The 22,500-nt window shown below is 37.1% G+C and overlaps 1 protein-coding gene across 1 annotated transcript in view; it reads right to left on the reverse strand.

Annotated features, from left to right (window-relative positions):
• The window catches only part of LOC115230192 (B-box type zinc finger protein ncl-1), an 89,677-nt gene extending 77,488 nt beyond the window's left edge, over window positions 1-12,189 (reverse strand). Inside the window, exon 1 of the mRNA XM_029800402.2 lies at window positions 11,247-12,189. Coding sequence (XP_029656262.1) covers window positions 11,247-11,285 — 39 coding nt within the window. The 5' untranslated portion in view covers window positions 11,286-12,189. The remainder of the gene's footprint in view (window positions 1-11,246) is intronic.
• Between the last annotated feature and the right edge of the window lie 10,311 nt (window positions 12,190-22,500).

A 22,500-nucleotide genomic window follows, 5' to 3' on the forward strand; every position in this document is an offset into this window, starting at 1 on the left:
GTTTTGTGTGTGTGTACGCGCGCGTTTTATCTAATACTTGTTTCAATCATTAGATTACAGCCATGCTGGAGTGTGTCTTGTAGAATTTTAGCCGAACGAATTGACTCCTAAGCCTGGCACTTATTCCATCAGTGTCTTTGCCGAACCACTATGTTAAGGGGACAGAGCAGCAGCGGTTGTGAAGCGGTTACGGGGGAAAAACATAGACACGAAGACACACACACAAATATTTATACGATGGGCTTCTTTCAGTTTCCCCTCTACCAAATCGAATCACAGGTTTTAGTCGGCCCGAGGCTAAAGTAGAAGACACTTGCCCAAGATGCTACATATGTATGTATGTATGTGTACTTATGTGTGTGTTTGTGCGTATATAGACAACACAATACTGAAGGATTGTTCAATATTAATTTTCGCAAAGTTGACTTTCATTCTTTTGAGTTTTATATACTTTTTGGCAAGGTGCTTCTTTGGTAAATGGAGCAATGTATGACACATTTGGTATAATGGAGTGAGATAGGATAAGTTGTTGTGTACACAACTTTTGCTGGTTATCTGTCACACCTAGTGTCTGATTTACTTTTCACCTAATAAAAGAACCAATTAAAAAACTATACAAATTCAGAAAAAAGAAACAACTAAACCAAAATTTGACGCCGAGCAAGCCGAAACTTCGAAGTAATTGCTATGTATATAAAATATTCCTTCCTAGAACGTTACACCTCTAACCCTTTGTGCATATCAATCCTGTAGATGTTGCGTCTGTAGGAAGATATAATGTCCATAGCTTTTGCAGGAATATGAGCAGGGAGTAAGAGGGGTGTCACCGATATGCTGAGCATAGTAGGCGCGAAACCAATGGTAACTATATATATATATATATAATATATATATATATATATATATATATATATTATATATATATATATATATATATATAAATTGAATATATATTATTAGTATTAGTTAGGGAATATAAAATTCTAAGCCAACAGAGAAAAATTCAATTTAGCAATACTAAATCAACATACCCTATTTAATATTATCGAGTTAAATATATGGTCACGAAACGCGCGTGGTCGATATAATGTTTATATTTGATTTGTGATTTTCAGAATAATATTTATAATATATTTAACTACTTTCTATATGGTTTTGTATAGATTATATCGTTCAGTATTGACTGAATTGCCAAATTGAGGTTTTGTCTCTAAATTCCACACACACACACACACATATATATGTGTATATGTATATATATGTATGTATGTATATATATATATGTGTAGGAGTGTAGGCTCGAAACGTTAAAGACTTTTTCCCTTCCCGAGCGTTAAACTAATACATCTGTTTGCTGTCTACATCACCTGGACCAGCATGGCCGCAGTCAAATGACTGAAACAAGTAAAAGAATAAATATATATATATATAATATACATATATCATCACGGTCATTTAACATTGGTTAGACAGGAACTGACAAAGGCCTCACCTCGTCTCATAACTTTGACAAAAGCCTCACTGCGTCTCATAAACTCGGTATAGTAGTAATGCACCTAACACACACTGAAAAACCGAATAACCCTGTAGATATATACCCTCTTAGGTTTTGGCGTAGGTTATTATAGCAGAGTGCTCTTCCTATCACCAACTATTTTTTTAAAACTGTATGAATCGGGTGTATTTTATCATAATGTTATGGTTATAACTGGCCTAAAAACCCTTATTGTTTATTTGTGCTCTTTTTAAATCACAGAAAGAGCGGTTCGACAAATAATGATCGATTAAATAAATATCAACCTGAAATAAATAGTAGGATCGATATAAGTAACTAACACCTTTTCGCCACACGCACATACACACACACACACATGCATACATATAATATAATCCAGTGACATCATATCGTATAAATACAAAGATACGCCGATATAGCAAAGTGGCTAGACATATCGATTTTTGGAAGTGAAACAAGGAAATACATCTATGCTGCTGCTGATGATGATGATGATGATGGTGAATCATCTCTTGCCTCTCTGTCTCTCAACATATCTTTCTGCCTCTTCCCCCCTTAAGATACGTCTACATATTACACATATGCATATTGTAATATAATAAATACATATACATACATACTATTTATGCATTTTGCACGAAGTTGAACACATACGTATACGCACATTAATATGTGAATGTGTCGTGTGTTCATGCGAATACAAAGAGACAGTTTTTATATAGCCAATATGAAGTTCTACACACACGTGTGTTTATACATTTGTGCGTGTGTAATAACCAGGGTGCTCTTATCTAATAAGAATGCCATTCTCCTTCCCCAATATATGACTAGTACCTGCAATATATATCTTGTCTAATTCATATCCACTCCTCGTATAGAAAGTAATAAGAAAATCACCACTGCTAACCCTTTCTACAAAAAGGGCACAAGGCCTGAAATTTGTGGGGGAAGTAGGTTAGTCGATTAAATTAAATTGACTCCAGAGATCAACAAGTAATTAATTGTAAGGATGAGACAAAATCGACCTCGGCAGCTTTTGAACTCAGGCGAACGAAATGCCGTTAAGAAATTTTGCCCGGCATGCTAACGATTCTGCCAGCTCGCCACCTTAATGATAACAATAACATCAACAACAATAATAACGATTTCAAATTTTGGCACAAAGCCAAAAATTTCGGGGAAAGGGAAGTAAGTCGATAACATCGACCCCCAGTATTCAACTGGTACTCATTTATCGACCCCGAGAGGATAAAAGGCATGGTCGACTTTGCTGGAATTTGAACTTCGAGCCTAACGATGGACGAAATGCCGCTAAACATTTTACCGAGCGTGCTAACGATTCGGCCAGCTAGCCACCATCCATTCACCTCATATTTTTTTTAACCCCAGGTCATTCCGGCAAGAGCAGGTTTACTTACGATCAAAGCAATCTAGCCATTATATATAATATCTTTTCAGACATTATCGAATATCCTTTATTTCTATAAAAAAAAAAGTGATTGAAAGCTTAGCTGCTATTTCCAGCATCGAGCAGCCTCATTAAAGGCTCTCGACCAATTCACTAAACTGCTCTAGAAAAAGAAAGGAAATCTACCGGCAGGTCAAGTAAAAAAGCTGGTATCTATACAGAATTGAAGCCTTCTACCTTTCATTTATTCATGAACATCACAAAATCCTTTTCACATTATCATCCCAGTTATATATTTGTTGATTTTATTCAGAACTTAATTATTAATTCCCATAGATTTATAGAATATTTTGTTTTCCTCGTTTTACTTAAATAAATGTGTAACAACTGTTATTGATGTTTACGTCAGCAGGCTTTAATTTATGGAGCTTGTTATGCACTGCTTGTGCACTACTAGCAGTGCATTTACAGCTCAGTAACAACAACACCACATCGTGCTTATCTTCGGTGCAGCATGGAAACAAAGGCAACCTGACAGACGATGATGAAGTCACCATCACGCACGCGCGAGCGCGAGGCGGAAGGGCAGATGTGAAAGCTACATATAGAAGAAGAAGCATAGTCTCACACATACACACACATACATATATATGAACATGCAAACGAGCTATATATTAACGAGTGTGTGCACACACGCATGTATATATATATATATATATATATACGTATATATATATATAAATATATATATATAATAATGCACACACACACAATGCAAACACACTATAATAGTACACAAACACATACACACACACACACGTGTATTTATATACATGAACATTCAAACGCACTCAAACAAGCACATACGCAAGCGTGCAGATGTATGTGTATATACGTACACAAACACACACACATGCTTATATGCACATGCGACACAAATAGAAAGCAAAAAACACAAAGGAGAAGTATATGTATTCACACTCATATATGCAAGTAAAATTGCAGATATTTTTAATACACACACGTATACATGTTTTCACACGCCAGCAAGCACATGCATACAATAAGCGTGTATGACTATATGCACGCACATGTTATACCAAACAATAAAATATAAGAAACCGATATATATTAAATGGCGGTGCCCCAGCATGGCCACAGCTCATAAGCTGAAACTAGAATCAATCAATCAATCATATACGCTCGTATATGCCATAAGATTACAGGTACTTTCACAGCCATACATAAAGAAACATGCACACAAACATATGTACAATTCCAAATAAATATGCATACACGCAAACAAATAGATAGAAGGAGCGCTATTTCGTCTGCCGTTACGTTCTGAGTTCAAATTCCGCCGAGGTCGACTTTGCCTTTCATCCTTACGGGGTCGATAAATTAAGTACCAGTTACGCACTGGGGGTCGATGTAATCGACTTAATACCTATGTCTATCCTTGTTTGTCCCCCTTTATGTTTAGCCCCTTGTGGGTAATAAGAGAAATAGGTACATAGTTTAGTGATAGCTCGACTTGCTAGAAATAGCAGCCAAAATATCTCAGATTAACCAACCTCATTCCCAGAATCTTATGGAATGAGACACACATCGATGTTCTTCCACCTGGGTTTTCTGCACAAAGCAAAAATCCATAAGTAGTCACGGGTAGAACGACTACCGCAGAACAGCTCAATCAGATCTGATCTGGGGCTTAACAACACGGATATAAACAAAAGCATATTCTGGAAGACATTATTCCCACATGTGCATTTAGCAACATGGCGGTATGTCTGGTTACACTTTCACACATGTATATTTGTGCGCGCGCACACAATACCTACACCTAGATACATGGGTAGCAGACTGGGTACATTTACACCAATATATCAACAGTCTTAACTAGTCGAATATAGAGATAATAATAATAACGACAGTTATGTCCAGTATAAACCAATGAACAGACGCCAAAACCAAATATAAAAGAAAAAAAAAGAAACAAATACTGTGATATGACAGATAGCAAGTTGAATTTATCTGTAAATAGAAACACGCACACGCATACTCGTTTAGTAACTGACAGAAAAGAGTACTCAATATCATGGTAGAGATTAATATTTTATTTTGATGCCCAATTTGCAGGAGAAATTGAGGAATAAGAGACTGATTCGAGAAGAATCCAACACACACACACATCGAGTGACAGCATTTATGTAGCTCAAACTAAATATTTCTGTCAATATGCCTAAAGTTTAGAGACTGACTTGCTATATTTTAAAGGTATATAATCTGTTTTGCCACAAGCGACAAATGCCGATTACAAGCACATATCCTGAGATATCTCGCTATCTAAATATACTAGCCGCAATGTGCAAGTCTTCTAATACTCATAGCACGACATACTAATTAGTGTAACCGTCCAGTCACGGCCGTTGTGTTGTAATATTTTCATTATGGTATTTTTGAAATGCATCACCAGCTTCCGTATGCAAATATTTCAGGCATTATTCTTGTTGTGTTACCTAAACACGTGTATATACATATATACATATGTGTGTGCGCGCGCAAGTATGCGAAATACGAAATAAATATGCATATAAATTTTGGACGGTCTGAAGGAAATGGTTTATAATTTGCAGTGTTCAAATGTGTGTGTGTGTGTGTGTGCGCGCGGAGAGAGAGAGAGAGAGTATAGCTCTGGTCAGCGCTGATCAAGCAAATGGCACACATGTTAATTTACTGCATGTTGCAATATGCAGGGAGTGGATAGCTGTTTACATATGTTTGGAAGAAATTTATACACATTATATATATGATTAGTCTGGATGAAGGAGCTTGTGCCTATGGCCTTCGCAGACCCGCCAATACCGATGAGATGGATGCCATGATGGCAAACTGACAACTGCCGGGGGAGCATGTGTAAATAAAGAATCCAAAGGACCGAAGCTTGGAGTAGGAAGGGCTGAGAGACGAGTGAATTAGGGAATGCCTTAGAGGGGGTGGTAGGAAAGCCGCCAACTAACTCCGCAAATGAGAGTCCAAACATCATCACGTACGTGGGTGAAAAAGTGACTTCATGCATATCAGTTGAAGGCTTTTCCTTCAGCGCAGCCCAAGATTTCTGTGTGGGCTGCAGCAGCACCACCCTGATGTAGGAACAGCTCTCCACTGTTAGCCACACCTGAGCTTAGATGAGAGTGACTAATTGTTGACGGTTGGGGCATTAATGAAGTATTATGGGGCTCTTCAAAGGAAATGGCAGTCTATGACGTTGAGGACGTACGTTCACCATTGGGGATCTTGTCAGAGTGAGAACCTCACATTTGAAGCATGTTCAAAGAGTGTACAGCAGGATGGTTTCGGCAATTTTCACTATTACATCTATCTCACTCAGTAGGCAGTCGTTAGCCTAAAGAATGAGTCATTTCCGACGGTTCTGTCTGTTAGATTCGTTCAAAACATGTCAAAAACCACAGGAAAAACATGACACCGTGAAAGTGAAACGGGTGTTACGATAAAAATTTACCCTTTCCTTCTTATGTGCACTGATATATTTTCGAAGAGGCAAAAATTGGCATATTTTTGAGGCCTTTGTACATGAAGTCAATGGAGATTTGGCATGAGATGTCTATGTTTACATGCTGATGATGGCTGGGTGTAAAAGGTTAGAGAAGGAGGTGCACAGCTTGCATTGAACTGGGCGTTGTTTGCGGTAACGACCTGCCTGTAGGTCGTTATATACATAATATATATATAGCATAGAGGATATGGGGGACAAACTGAAACCTAGAACACACCAGAGTTTATACGGTGGGTCACAGAGTGCTCCATCAGTACACATCGTGACGAGAAATGGATGAGGTCCATAGGTGGGCAGTTTTAGCAGGAGATTTAGGTACCAGATTGAAGCCAGCTACGCTGCTTTCTTCAAATTTGATATGAGACCGGAAGCCTTTCTGATGTTATACATACATACATACTAGTGTGCGTGGCTTTTAAGTTTGCATCTTATAGCTTGAAGACAAGTACTATTTTGTAACCTAGCAGTTCGCCAGTAAATATCCGATAGAAAAAGAAGCATGCCTGAAAATAAGTACAGAAGTTGGTGTCATCTGTAAACCCTTCAAAGCTTGATCGCAGATCAGCAACTGACATGAGTACTAAAGACGGTGTGTGTGTGTGTGTGATTGTATGTATGTATGTATGGTGGTCCTTTCTAAGTGAAAAAAACTTATCTCATCATCCATGGATTGTCTCAAATAATCCAGTTATGAAATTCCGATAACAATATTTCAGACAATATCAAAACATATATACTTTACTCAACATCAACACCTAGTATTATTTTGATGATTCATGTAAATTCATCCGGCTAGATTGATTCTGTTCCATGCACATATATAAGCAGGTATTCATATATATTATATTTATACACACATACATACTCATTAATATATGATGAATGTCTATCCTAATTTTTACTTGTATTCAAATAAACCCTTGCATTTGACTTGATTTATAGACACCATAACATCGTGCGAGAGTACATATATATATATATATATATATATATATAAAGGCTATACACAAATATGCGTGGTGTGTATGTGTGCGCGTTGACTAGTGCATGTTATGTTGTAATATAACTACATTACACGCCTTTATCAGCGAGTATAATCCCATCTGTGTAATAACAGCATGACCATGTGCAGTTGTAACAGAAAGCATCTCTACAAACAGAGAATACCCTTAATGTGAAAATTAGCTAAAAAAATCGGAGCTGACATGACATGACATTAGTAAGCCAATACCCGTTGCCTATGTTTACAGCATGCAAATATATCTATAGCTACCCGCAGAATGCTGGCTGAAAGGTATATATATATATCAACACACACATGTATACAATATATTGTAAAATACATGTTAGTTTATAAAAAAAAGGTTTTTTTTGTTTTGTTTTGTTTCTAAACTCGCTAATTTATAGAAAAGAGTGGAACAGCTACATTCATAACTTTTCAAGAAACACGAAAAATATAAAATTTAAAGGGGGGAGGTCAATTAAAATATATCTCTGAAATGAAGTAGACTACGAGAATGATTATACATCTATGGATGAAAATCGTTCCTGTATACAACTTTCTTGGGAGTGGGGGAAATGTTTCCGTAACTACCTTTAAAATAATCTTGCATAGTTATAATAAAGTCGTTAGAGATATTCATAGAGTTTGTATTTTGATTTCTATCAGTCATTTTCTTCAGAATTTATACAGCTCACTCGTTAATACGTATGATGGATGCACTTAGAATTAATAAGATGAGAATTAGTAAGATAAATTTGGATCGTATTCATCTGAGTGATTGCAGCAAGAGAAATTCTTATTCATAGTAATAAACTGGGATACGAATCAAAATGACTCAACCTTGCCCTCTCCGCCAAACAGTGCACAGTCTGTGTAATATAAAATAAATCACGGCGGAAACACGTGCGTGAGCAGTGTGTGGGGTTGTACGCGTTATGTATTGTAACTAAGTAGTTTGATGCGCCTGTATGTATAATAAAAAGCATGTTGAATATAGTGAAGGAAATGTTAGTTCTATATTAGTAGATAGCTAGATAGATAGATCGGCCAGCGAGAAAATAACCAAGTAGAAAAACAGTTTGAAGTATAATAATAATAATAATAATCATAATCGTAATAAAAGCCTATTAAGATAGAAGTAGAATATACACAAATCCAAAGATCCTTGGAACCGATGAATAACATTTAAGTTCTGATAATGTTTACATGAAGGAGATAACACTCTAATATTGCTTGGTAATATGTAAACAATCCTAGTTCAAAATATGTTTTGAAAAACTAAATTTAAGTTTGCTAAAAAGGATATCTCCTGGAGCTCATTTAGAAACATTTTCCCACCAAGTCAACAAAAATTCAAGAACATATATATATATATATATATATAGGTATGTTGGTGCAAACAGGAAAATTTGAAGTCAGAATATGAGTATATGTATAGTTTTATTAATATTTCGCAGAAGCAAAAGTGACTCAAGGTCCTAGAGTTTCGTGTGTTGGCACTGTGTGTGTGAGTGTAGAGAGAAAGAGTATGGTACAGCATAGAATACCTTGTGATTGGGCTTATGATTTCTCAATGAAAAAAATATATATTGTATTGTATCTATATTGTGTATTTTCAAATCATATAAACCGCAAGGGAATTGAAAATCTGAAAATTGTTGTGTATTTTGTGAGATAAGAAAATATGTTGAAACTATATATAGAAGTCTACTTTTGACATATATCACCAACAAATAAACAGTAATTGCTTTGCTAGCAGCTTTTAAAAAAAAATACGTCTGACATCGTAACATTATACACACACATATATACATACATACACACGAGGGAGAGAGAGGAAGAGACAGAAGAGGAAAACATAAGAGAGAGGGAGATAGCAACAGGCAGATAGATGAGTGTTACATAGATACAAATATGAAGATACATAAAAAGTAGGTAGACAGATAGATACATATAGATGCTTTGTTACATGAGATAAGGCACCAATGCAAAGTCTCTAATGATAGTAAAAGTAAAGAGGAAGGAAAAGCAGTTTGTAACACGCAGACGAGGAAGAACAAAGAAAAAGAGTCGCTTGTCTAAGTTTGTTTTTGTCTGGCAAACATGATTTGCTGACACTTTGTTCGACTCTTTTACACTAAATGCAGCATTCAACGGTTAGATTCGAACTAAACAAAATACAGATCCAAGATACAGTCTATAACAAAAATGTGTATGTGTGCATATGTGATATATATATATATATATATATATATGTATATATGGTGTGCATATGAGATCTATATTTATAAACACTATACATGTATAACAATGAATTACATTCCACACCATGTGCCTTTTAAATTTGTTATATACATACTAATGTGTGTATATATATATATATGTATTTTACGAACGTATTTATGACGCTATACATGTAACAATGAATTTGAAAATATTTTTCTTTTCTGCTGCTTTTTTTTTTTTTGAAGATTTATAAACAGTTTGTTTAAAAACGAGAATAAACGTATATCTATAAAATTTAGAGATGTATAAAATTACACTATGCCATTAAAATTTGCATTATATACATAAAACATGAATATAATTTGTAAACAGATTTCAAATATAACTTCGCAGATTGGCGCGCATGTTTTCCGTCACTAAACAGCATGGTGCATTTAATATTAGTATACGATACATCTGTGCGGTTTGGACAGTGATAGTAATCTCTATGTTTGTCCCCTTGTGTATGTGATTTTTGTAGAAATTGTGCCTGAGTTTTGTCTTTGTCTTAATGTTATATATAAATATATATGAGAAAATGTGTTCAACTCCGCCAACTAATTCATATTGCCAGAAAATACAAGACGAGGGCAAATCTTTGTTAGAATATAGTTGATTGTTTCGAATACACCACACAACTGGTATTCATATCGGTTCTATCTTCCCAGTAGCATCTGGCTGAAGTTCAATTTAGTATCATGAAGTATTTGCACTTTCTTTTGTTGATGCGGTTCTACACCATAGACATTTAACCAACATTAATAATAATAAAAAAAGGTAACAATAACAATAAACCGTTTGTAATATAATTAATAGTAACTGTTCCGGCTTGAAGCAGGGTGAAGATTTAAATCAAAATAATAATAATAATAATAGAAAAAAAAATTTAAATAAACAAATACACCAGCACGTATGTATACAGAGCATTACACTATAAATACGATCAGACAAAGAAAAGTTAGCAAGAGAAATACAAAGAACATACAAGGCTACCCCCAACATAACACAAATAACTGGGTCTACTTAAACAGATTATGACCAGAGTAAGAACTCTCAAAATCATTAGCAACAATAATAATTCCAAAATCAAGCACAAATATAATAATATAAACATTAAGGGACAAATGATGAATATACCGTCCAAAACTTGCAAAGGGCTAAAGATATATAAAGTAGAATTGATTTGGTATTTTAATCAATCTGATGTTGATGATAAAATGACAAGTTGGCAAATTAATTAAAAATTATAATTATTTTATTTATAAGTTAAATTATATATAATCATTACTCTTTTTTTTTTTTTTTAAATGAGATTTGACTTCTTTAAGGTTTGAAACAGTATATTTAAAATATTTTTTAAAAGAACAGAAAAAAAAAAAACCCCGACGAATGTAAGGAAAATCGGAAAACAAAGAGAAAGCAAAAAGAAAACAAAAAAAGTGGTGGCAAAGAAAAATATCTTACTAAACAGACTGACCTGGTATTCAAGTGTGCCAGGGAAGAAACTATCGTTCATATGTTTTTGCTTCTAAGGCAGACTAAGCAATATCTCTCGTCCACTTTGGGGATATTTTTTTCTCTCTGGTAATATATATAGAATAGTAAGTTCTCCTTTTGCCGACATAAGGGGCCAGTTGATAACGTTGACGATTGAGATGTACTTCTCTCCTCTCAGACATTTGGTGACACTAAATAAATTAGATGATGAAGATACAATGATGATATGATGTGTATGATGCCGCTAAGGCTGCTTCTTTCTTTCCACATTACTAAAACTGATTGAAAACGGATATGTGGATGTATGTGTCTGTGCGTCAGTGAGTGAGTTGGCGGGAGTGCGAGAGTGAGTGCGCGCGTATGTGTTACGGGTCTGTCTAGTGTGTGTATGTGTGTGCATGAGTGATGGAAGTTTTGCTTGAAAGACCGCCAGTCTGAGTGCAGTTGTGCTACAAATGCGTACGTGAATCTGTGCGTATATGACTGTTTCTCTCTCTCACTCTCTCTCTCTCTTTTTTCTCTGCTAGTCTGTGTGTTCAGGGTGAGTGAAAGAAAGGAGGGGGAGAAAAAGAATGAGAAAGAGTGTGAGGGATGTACGATAGTGAATTTGTGTGTGCGCGCGCGCGCGGCTAAATGCGAGAGAGAGAGTACGTGACGAAATGAGTGGGGGGAATAAAGGAAATGAGTGAGTAATGATATGAGTGAATGGTTGAGTGGGAGTTTGTGCTTGTATTATTAGTTCATTACACAGTTTGTTTATGAGTGTGGATTGTTTATGTACGTGAATAAAAGTCTGTGCTCGTATATATTAGTGCATTAATTAGACTGTAGAGAGAATATCTGCTTGTCGACTGTTCTATGAGTGTGTGTGCTTTTTTGTAGCACCGTGTACATTGTTAGAGCTTCTATCAGCTTACAGTCGTGTTTATGTACGTATGCGTGTTGTGGACGTGTATGTTTTAAATGAGTCCTACCTCTGAGTGTATGCGAGGGTATAGCAGCGAATCCTCATATTATTATTTTACCTTTAAACAACGTCATCTAGTAAATATATCTGTTCTCGATCATGGTGATCTTTTATATTGATCATATAGATAGATGTTGGTCTTTACTGATGCCATCGCATTTTTTCCTTATTTTCTTTTGTCTGTGCTTTGTTTCAACTTAGCAAGAAAACATTCTGAATTATGTATGCTAATGACAATGATGATGATGGTTAATAATAGTAATGGAGGTGGTGGTGGTGGTGGCGATGATGATGATAGACGTTAAACTACAAATGTTGACAATAGTGATGCTATTGGAGGCGGTACCAAAGAAGTTTATCAACAAAGTGTTTGGGCAGTAGATGATGATGATGGTGATGGTAGTAGTAGTAGTAGTAGTAGTGGTAGTAGTGGTGGTGGTGGTGGTGGTCGTCGTCGTCGTGGTCGCAGTCGTAGACAAGGTGCTATATAACAATGTTTAGAGCGGGTGGGAGAGATTTTACTAGCGGTAGCGGTGGTGGTATTATTGGATGTTGTAGTTATTGTTTAGTTCCAGGTCATTCTTGGTTCATCAGACCTTTTCGTGAAAGGCCAACTTGTCTAACACTACATTTGTTAAATATGTATCCCTTTCATTTTATTTTTTTTATTTTTCTTAAAATCAGGGCTATGAGCTGCAGTGATTTGGCTGCTATTTCTAGTAGGTCAAGCAACCACATAGAGGTTTTCTCTCTTTCTTTGTCTGTCTGTTTGTCTCTCTCTCTCTCTCTCTCTCTCTCTATCTGTCTATCTATGTATCTCTCTATCTATCTATCTCCCCTTGAGGCTTTCAGTTACTGGATGTTGACAGTAGTGGTTGCGATGAAAGTTGACAGTTGGTGTTGTCTCGGCCTTGTTATAATATTGATGATGGTGATGAGTGGAACTGGGAGTTTGCTTTGTCCTCCCTCACAAAGAAAGTAGGGAAAAAAAAAAAAAAGAGAAAAACCATAGCCAAAAAATAAACAGAAGAGAATGTACGGCGGTGGCGGCGGCGGCGGCGGCGGTGGTGATGGTGGTGGTGGTGGTGGGCGGTAGGTAGTGCTATGACAGTCTCCTCTCTCTACTTACTACCTTTCCAGTTTTGCAGTCGGCATCCACTTCCCAACCAACTACACGTGGGTTCGCCGCAGCATCGCGCAGCTTTCTCACTCGTTACTTTGTTCAAGGTGTGTTTTTATTTGTGATACACGTCTGTGTGTGTGTGTGTGTGTATATGTGTTGAGCGACTTTAACAATGTCAGTTTATTAAGATTTTAATTCAGAATTATTATAGACACACACACAGAAACATTATGATATATAGTGAAACCTGCATATAATTACTGGTAGCATTATCAACCGGCTATTGTTATCAAAATTAGTGGGGCCTATCTATACTCTTTGTTTCATCTCAGCCGGTTTTTGTTATAGAAAAGACCGGGTACACACACACACATGTTCGTTTTGTGTATGTGTGGTGAGAAAGGGATTAGTGGGGGGCTGCCTAGTACTGTATGGTTGTGTCTAAGTGTTATGATTGAATTTATGTGTGTTTGTGGAAAAGTCTTAGCGTGTGGCTGTGTATGTGAGAAGAATTGAGTGAGGGAAGGAGACTGTCTTTGTGCGAGACTTTGCATGTGTGTGTGTGAGTGTGTAGGTATATGTAAGGGAGGATATATTGTATATAAAGATTCAGATATCTGTGTGTGTATTTATATCACTACTTGCATGAGACTGTGTTTAAGATTGAGTGAGTATTAGTGCTTTCAGTGTCTGTATCAGATTTCGTGTATATGCTTGTGTGCGTTGAAGTGTGGTTGAGAAAGCGTGTATATGTAGTATGTTGATGTATGAGAGACTGACTCAATGTGTCTATATGTAAGCTACTGTGCGGGTGTCTATGTCAGTAGTCACGTATATCTCTGCGTAAGTTGTGTCAAATATCTTTCTGTTAACGTTCAATGTATCTGTCTGTGTGTCTATCTCTTTGTCTCAGTTCCGTTCTCTCTCTCTCTCTCTCTCTCTCTCTCTCTCTCTCTCTCTTTCTATATACACACACACAAACACATACACACATCTTCTGGATTGTATTTAGAAATGCAAACGAGAAAATGTATGTGCGTGCGTGTGAAATACATTACATTCAGTATGTATATATATATATATATATATATAAATATATATATATATATATGTGTATGGTATAAGTTTGTGTATAGTTTTATATTAACGTAAGTTTACAGACACATACATATATCTATATACAAATGTATGTGTTTATATATTGTGGTATGTGTGTGTGTGCCTGCTTGATATATTTAGCAGCTGTCTGTGTATATATATATATATCTCGTATGTATATCTATGTTTATGTATGCAAAACAATGACAGTGAATGAGACGTCAAACTATTTCTATGTAAGCCTGTAAGTGCTGTAAAAAAAATATTGCTTCTCTATGTGTGTATCTGTCAAGTTATAAGCAAGCATGTATGCGTTAAAAAGAGTGCGTCTCTCTATTTCTTAATTACAGTGTATGTGTATATATATATATACTTGCAATTTTGTATGTATTTGAGCTCGTGTGTGAAAATGTGCATTAATAACTCTGTGTCTGTGTGTGTGTGTATGTATACACGCGTGTCATTTTGGTATGTGCATGTGTGTGTTTGTGTGCGTCAACGATTCTGTATGTTTGAGAATCAATGCAAATACCATTTTATAAAGAGACTGTGCGTTTGCGTGTCTTAGTACAACTCTGTGTGTGTGTGTGTGCTAACAGTTCTTTGTTTGATACACTATCACGGTGAGTTTGTGTGTATGTGTCTCTGTGTGTGTATATATTTATATATATATATATATATGTGCTTGTATGTGTGCGCGTATGTTTATATGTTCGTGCGTACATGTATGTGTGTGGTTTATTGTCTGCAACTGACTGGTTACCTCCCTTCCTGTCTGTTAGGCTACCACCTCCTTCCACTTCGTCGACAGCGATCAATGAGGAAACCGGGGAGTCGGGAGCTCGAAGAAGCAGCAGCAGCAGCCGTAGTAGTAGTAGTAACAACAGCAGTGGTAGTGGTGGTAGTAGTAGTAGTAGTAGTAGTAGTAGTGATGGAGGCGGTGGTGGTGAAAAAAAAAGTTGATGTGAAAAGGACACACACAGACAGACTTACCTCCCACCGACACAGATACACAAACATGGAGGAGGAAAACAAACATATTTGCGTATGTACGTGTAAAATGTGCAAACAAAATATTGTGTACGTATATATGTACAGACACAATATTGTAGGTGTATGTTTATGTGTGTGCGTGTGTATACATATATATGCATGTATGTATGTATGTACACACACACACACAACTGTGTCTATGTGTGCGTGTGGATGTAGAATCACACAAATGGTGACAGAAAAACAAAAGCATCAAAAATATAATGAAAACAAAGAAAAATATCGACCATAAAATCGCTGAAAAGGAGCTTCTCACACTTCCGGATAGTTTAGTTTTGGCAATATTTATTTACTTCTGATAAACGCTTCTGAGATGTGTTTGGTCGCAGGCTCGCTTCTTTGTGTAACCGACCACTTCCCTAAGTAAAATCGCTTGAAGAAAGATGAGTTCTCTAAGGAGTTATCGTTACTAAGTGATACAGCGATAAAAGTTATTTTGTTGTTTCAATATTCGATAGATCGTGGACTAGTAGTCATAGTAGGGCCTTAAATCAGGTGCCTCTTGCTTAGTTTCATTCCATTATGATCCGAGTTCGAATCCTACTGAGACTTAATTTTTGCATTACGTTTCTTTCGTATCGAATAAAAGAAAATAAGTGGAATTCAATTGATTTACTCTTTTACTTCTTTCAGTCATTTAACTGTGGCCATGCTGGAGCACCGTTTTCAGTCGAGCAAATCGACCCCAGGACTTATTCTTTGTAAGCCTAGTACTTATTCTATCAGTCCCTTTTGCTGAACCGCTAAGTTACGGGGACGTAAACACACTAGCATCGGTTGTCAAGCGATGTTGCGGGGGAACAGACACACAAACACACATATATATATACATATATACGACTGGATTCTTTCAGTTTCCGTATACTAAATTCACTCACAAAGCTTTGGTTGGCCCGAGGCTATGGTAGAAGACACTTGCCCAAGGTGCCACGCAGTGGCTCTGAACCCGGAACCATGTGGTTGGTAAGCAAGCTACTTACCACACAGCCACTCCTTTCTACAACTTATCGGTCAAGCGAACAGTCTTTATCTTTTAGCTATTTAATTACCAGTAACATATTTGTTTAGTACCCTCCTCATTCGCTGGGCGAATCTTAACACACACACACACACACACACACACACACACACACACACACACACACACACACACACACACACACACACACACACACACACACACACACACACACACACACACACATAGGCGCAGGCGTGGCTGTGTGGTACGAAGTTTGCTTCCCAACCACAGGGTTCCGGGTTCAGTCCCACTGCTTGGCGCCTTGGACAAGTGTCCTCTACTTTATCCTCTGGCTGACCAAAACCTTGTGAGTAAATTTTGTTGACAGAAACTGAAAGAAGCCCGTCGTATATGAGTGTGTTTGTGTATCTGTTTGTACAACTGGTGTTGGTGTGTTTATGTCCCCCTAACTTAGAGGTTCGGCAAAATGGAGTAAGTACCAGTCTTTACAAAACACAGTAAGTACCGGAGTCGATAAGTTCGATCAAAACAAGTAATAAGCAAACGATGTATACTGAAATGGACCCTTATTGGTTATGAAGGACCTTGGGTTTAAGCCAGAGTTTCTCATACTTTTTGAGCCACCGCCCTCATGGCCACATAATACCCTCAGCACCCCTACACCTATTTTTATGTATAAATACCGTAAATCCTCGAGTATAATCCGCATATTTTCCCCAAAATTTAATGGTCAAAATCCCTAGTGCGTACTATATACGAAGTTAAAAATGAAAAATATTTTCTAAGCAATGTCCGAGTCTCTATTTGCTGTCCGGCAATGTTTATTCAGACGCATTTTCTGATGTCGGGCGTGAAAATACCTTAAGCTAAGCCTCAAAGCAATGAAGTCATAAAAGAATAATCAATAACTTGCAATAAGCAACATTTATTAAACTTTATTACTGTTATTACTGTTATTTCTTTATTTTCTGCAAACAAAATGCACAAAAAAGCTACACGTTTGCATTATGTTATATATACAATAATAATAAAGGACATTACCGTATAAATTTTTACAAACCAAGGATGTTATATAGACCTCCTTGACTCAAGTTATAGAAGGGGTGCGTATTATACACAAGGTTTAGGTTTTTCATAGGTACAGCCCCCTAAAAATCCCCTGCGTATTATACTCAAGGGCGGACTATACTCGAAGATTTACGGTAAGTATTTTATATTTTTCTAATTTATATATATTATGAATCATTTGATATTTAATAGCCGGGCGAAATGCTTAGCAGTATTTTGTCTACCGTTACATTCTGAGTTCAAATTCCACCGAGGTCGACTTTGCCTATCATCCTTTCGGGGTCGAGTTACGCAGAGGAGTCGATGTAATCGACTTAATCAGTTTGTTTGTCTCCTCTATGTTTAGCCCCATGTGGGCAATAAAGAAATAAAGATATTATATAATTTGTATACAATACTATAATAATATTGTAATAAATTCACAGCGTCTTCCTATCCACTGCCAAAAAAGAAACCTTCATATTCTTACTCGATAAAATAATGCACAAATTTTCAACGCAGTGGCATGCGTGTTTTTTAAGGGTTTTAATTATATCAAAACGAGAAGGCTTTGGGTTTAACAAAGCGTCTTCGTTAAGCGTAAAATTAAATCATCGACTCGCTTGAACAACAACATATTAATTTTATTTATCATAAATTATATATACAAATAACAAACACTGGAAGTGTAGCAGATATGGCTAAGTGTGCCAAAGAAAGGCATTTTGGTATAAGCAGAGAATATATGGTGATCTGTGTTGAAATATCATAATACAAAACTTACAGTGAGTTAATTGAATTTTCACAGAAAAGAAATCATCTTTTTCTTCAGGAATGTGAGAGAGAAAGTTGTTCAAAAGCATTTGGCTGTTGGACAAAGATTTCCGAGATCTTCTGTTGGTTCAACATTATTCACACTTCAGTCGCAGTTCTTCTCTCTTCGAGGTACAGCAGAAACAGATCTTGTCGCCTCTCAGTTTCGCAAAAGAACCTTTAGCGGCAACGTTCAGCAAAAGTGCTGCACACATGCACAGCGGTAATGTTTCCGTAAACGGAGCTTTCCACTTCGTAAATGCAAACAATATGTGAAGGAAGGTAGTTAACTCGCTTTGATACATCACTATATTATCCCGTGGAAGCCAATAAGGCGTCAGGAAAATAGGAAAGCAACATTGTCATATAAAAAATTGAAAAATAAAGAACAAAATATGCAAATATACTGAGAGCAAGTGTCAGTAGTATGCCGCCCGGAAACGTATTTCCGTAGAGTTTGCATGTAATTTATGACCTCTAAATATATGCACAACTTTATATGAAATAGAAATCACAAAATACAGTGGTCAATAAGTGGTTGCAAATGCAGGTTTTGATTACTAGTGTTAATGGTACAAGAGTCTCCCACAAAAGAAAAGAAATGCATGCAACAAAGGAATGTATAAAAAAGGCAATGTTATGAGCCGTGTACGAAAGGAATTTCGCACCAGTAACAAGAGTTTGTTCGTTTAAATGTCACAAAGTTCGTGCACAAAAAAGTGTATGTTGTTACGGTGTTCATAGCAAAAGAAAAGAGATGAAAGATAGTATACCGCTAAAAGAGCCCATCCAAGTAGGTTTTTAAGGAGAGGTTCAATGTGAAGGATGAATTATGCTAACAATAAGCCTGAGATCACCATGCTCCGTAATTCGGAGCTTGCACTGCTGCTTCGTAAGAAGGCGAGCGACCGCACTGAATCCACTCTCAACCAAATAAGATGTTGGAAAGGCAATGAAAAGCAATTTGACTTTCTTCCAAAGCTTCGGATAGCGGCAACGGATAGCCTTTTGAAACCAAAATTCTTGATAGCACTTGCGGAGTTTAGGCTTCAATTCAATATCATTTTGAAGAGTTATCAGCTCCACTCCTAACTCCCCACTCTCTTCTTCACCGATGTCAATGAAGGGGGTTGACAATCGAGTCAGGAACTTGAAGAGCAAGCAGATCATGAAATCGACGTTCCATATCTTCGTGCAGTTCAATGAGGTGGGAGCAAAAGACAAGCAGATCCTAGTCTCCTTTTCAAAACCAGACAAGCAAGGAAAATGGAAAAACTCCCTGCGTCCAATAATGCACTTATACATGACAAGTTTCGCTTGAAATGTTGAAATGGTTGACTTAACTTGGATGTGATTAACACCATCTCCTTGCAGCTGCTTATTCGCTTCGTTGAATTTAGTGAGTAAGTCAGATAAGTATGCAATAGGCGCAGGAGTGGCTGTGTGGTAAGTAGCTTGCTAACCACCCACATGGTTCCGGGTTCAGTCCCACTGCGTGGCATCTTGGGCAAGTGTCTTCTGCTATAGCCCCAGGCCGACCAATGCCTTGTGAGTGGATTTGGTAGACGGAAACTGAAAGAAGCCTGTCGTATATATGTATATATATATATATATATATATATATATAATATATATATATATATTATATATATATATATATATATATATATATGTGTGTGTATATGTTTGTGTGTGTGTGTGTGTTTGTCCCCCTAGCATTGCTTGACAACCGATGCTGGTGTGTTTACGTCCCCGTCACTTAGCGGTTTGGCAAAAGAGACCGATGGAATAAGTACTGGGCTTACAAAGAATAAGTCCCGGGGTCGATTTGCTCGACTAAAGGCGGTGCTCCAGCATGGCCGCAGTCAAATGACTGAAACAAGTAAAAGAGTAAAGAGTAATATCTTACTTTATACTTTTAAGCCTCACACTAAGATTTGGGACGGTGGTATCAAAGAACTCCGTTACTGAATCAAACAAAGCATAAAAGCGATTCAGACAATTTCCCCATGATAACCACCTCACCTCTGTGTAGAACAGCATGTTTTGAAAGTCTTCGTTGTTTTCAAAGCAAAGCTGTTGAAACAGGCGAGAGTTCAGAGCATAAGATTTTATTTTATTCACAGCAATGAGACCGTGTTTAGGGAACCGTGAAGATGACCACTGAGGTTTCATGCAACAAGATGTTGTCGGTGAATCATGCAGTGCATCGTGAAGACATCAGGTAGACTGACTTTGAGATAACTGATGAAGCCGCGATAACAGCCAGTCATCAATGGTGCACCATCAGTTGCACAGGCTGCAATATTATTCAGCGAGATGTCCTTTTTGTCACTAAAGCTCTTGACCACATTGAAAATGGACTCACATTTCTATTGATATTGAAGTTTCCTGTAACACTGAGCAGCTTGCGAGTTCGAACATCTATCTCACTGAATTCTTGTAGAGACTAGTTCAGAGGGTCAAACGTAGGCGTGAGGATAGGCACTGCAAATGTGTCGTGGGCAATATGCTTGTTGTAACCTGAGAGTTCTGATGACCCTACTCACTTTACTCTTCCTGAGGTATTTGTTCCTGGTCCTCTCCTTCTTTATGGGTCCATCATATCTGAAATTCTCATCTTGTCCAAGACACCTATAATTGTCACTTGGCTGTAGGAGTTGTATTGTCAAACCGTTCATTCTTAGGTTTTCAGAGGAGTGCACAGCTTTTCCATGTTTTATTGTCAAAAATACACATTTGGACTCTTCAAATTTCATTCCAGTTGTTCTTTTAGATGGTTGATATTTGGCCCATACAGTTTCAGGTCGTCGACAAAGAAAAGATGGAAGGTATTTCTAGATCTATTTCTATGGTCCCTTTGTTTTCTGAGCAAGTATGATAGCGGGTTTAATGAGAGAACGAAGACCAACACCGATAAGTTATCGCCCTGAAAGATTCCTTTCTGGTGGTGAATGCTCAAGTTACTCCGTATCATTCCTAAGGAGCAAAGTGATGTACCAAATCTTAATCAGACGCTCAATAGCACTCACTAATGGTTGTGGGACTTTGGCCAACTTGAGGCCCTGCTCACCCAACCATATGGTATACTATCAAAAGCCTTCTTGTACTCCAGACACTCTATGGATAAGTTCCTACGATTTTCCTGTTTTTGTTTTGTTTTGTCCTTTTGTCTTGCATCATTTTGTTAAATAGTAGCTGCTGTATACAACCCCATACTTTTCATCTAGCTTGCTCATGAGTTACAATGTTGCTGGTGGCACAATGATCCTGCAAGAACAAGTTGAGGAACCCAGTGTATAATATGTTCATTATGTTCTAGCAGGTTACTGGATGGTCATTTTTAGCGAGGGTGGTTTGGCTATTCTTCTGAGATGAGGAGAGTAGTTGAAGTGAATAAATATTGGGGCAGCTCTTCTTTATGCTTGGTACTTCCTCCATACAACCGGATAAGATTTCGCCGATAAAAGGTGAAATTCTTCAGCCAATAGCCTGCTATGGGGTCTGGGCCTGGTGATTTCCTGTTTGACATTATCCCTAGAACCGTTTCCAGTATTTCGCCGCCTGTTTCATACCTCTTCTGCTGGACATGCTGGAGTAGTCCTGCTCCAGTTATTTTAGCCTGACACCTTGTTTGCCGACCTCATCATTTGTTTCCCATATAGATCTCCAGTAGCCCACAACATGATCTTTTGTAGGGGTGTCTTTTACAGAAATTGAGCCTTTTGCATTGAAGCTGCGATAAACTCACTTGCGATCACTGGCAAATAATTTATTGAGCATTTGCCGTTTATATGCTGTAGATTTATATGTATATATATATTTTTTCAGTTATAGCTCTGTGTTGTAGTTTCAGCTGGTGCAGTTTCACGTTTGGGTTTTTGAATCCTGTGTCAATAAATCGCCTCTCTAGTTTTTTTTTATTTTCTGAGGTTTTTCTGATGTCATGTGAAGTCCTCTGTTTTACATTTCGTAACTACGACGATCTGCGAGATATTTTTCGCTGTATGTATGTATGTATGTATGTATGTATATATGTATGCATATATGTATGCATATATGTATGCATGTATGTATGAATTATGTATGTATGTTTGTAAATATGTATGTGTGTGTATGCGTGCATGCATGCATGTATGCATGTATGCATG

This window comes from Octopus sinensis, linkage group LG2 (genome assembly GCF_006345805.1).
Source record: "Octopus sinensis linkage group LG2, ASM634580v1, whole genome shotgun sequence".
Classification (NCBI taxonomy): domain Eukaryota; kingdom Metazoa; phylum Mollusca; class Cephalopoda; order Octopoda; family Octopodidae; genus Octopus; species Octopus sinensis.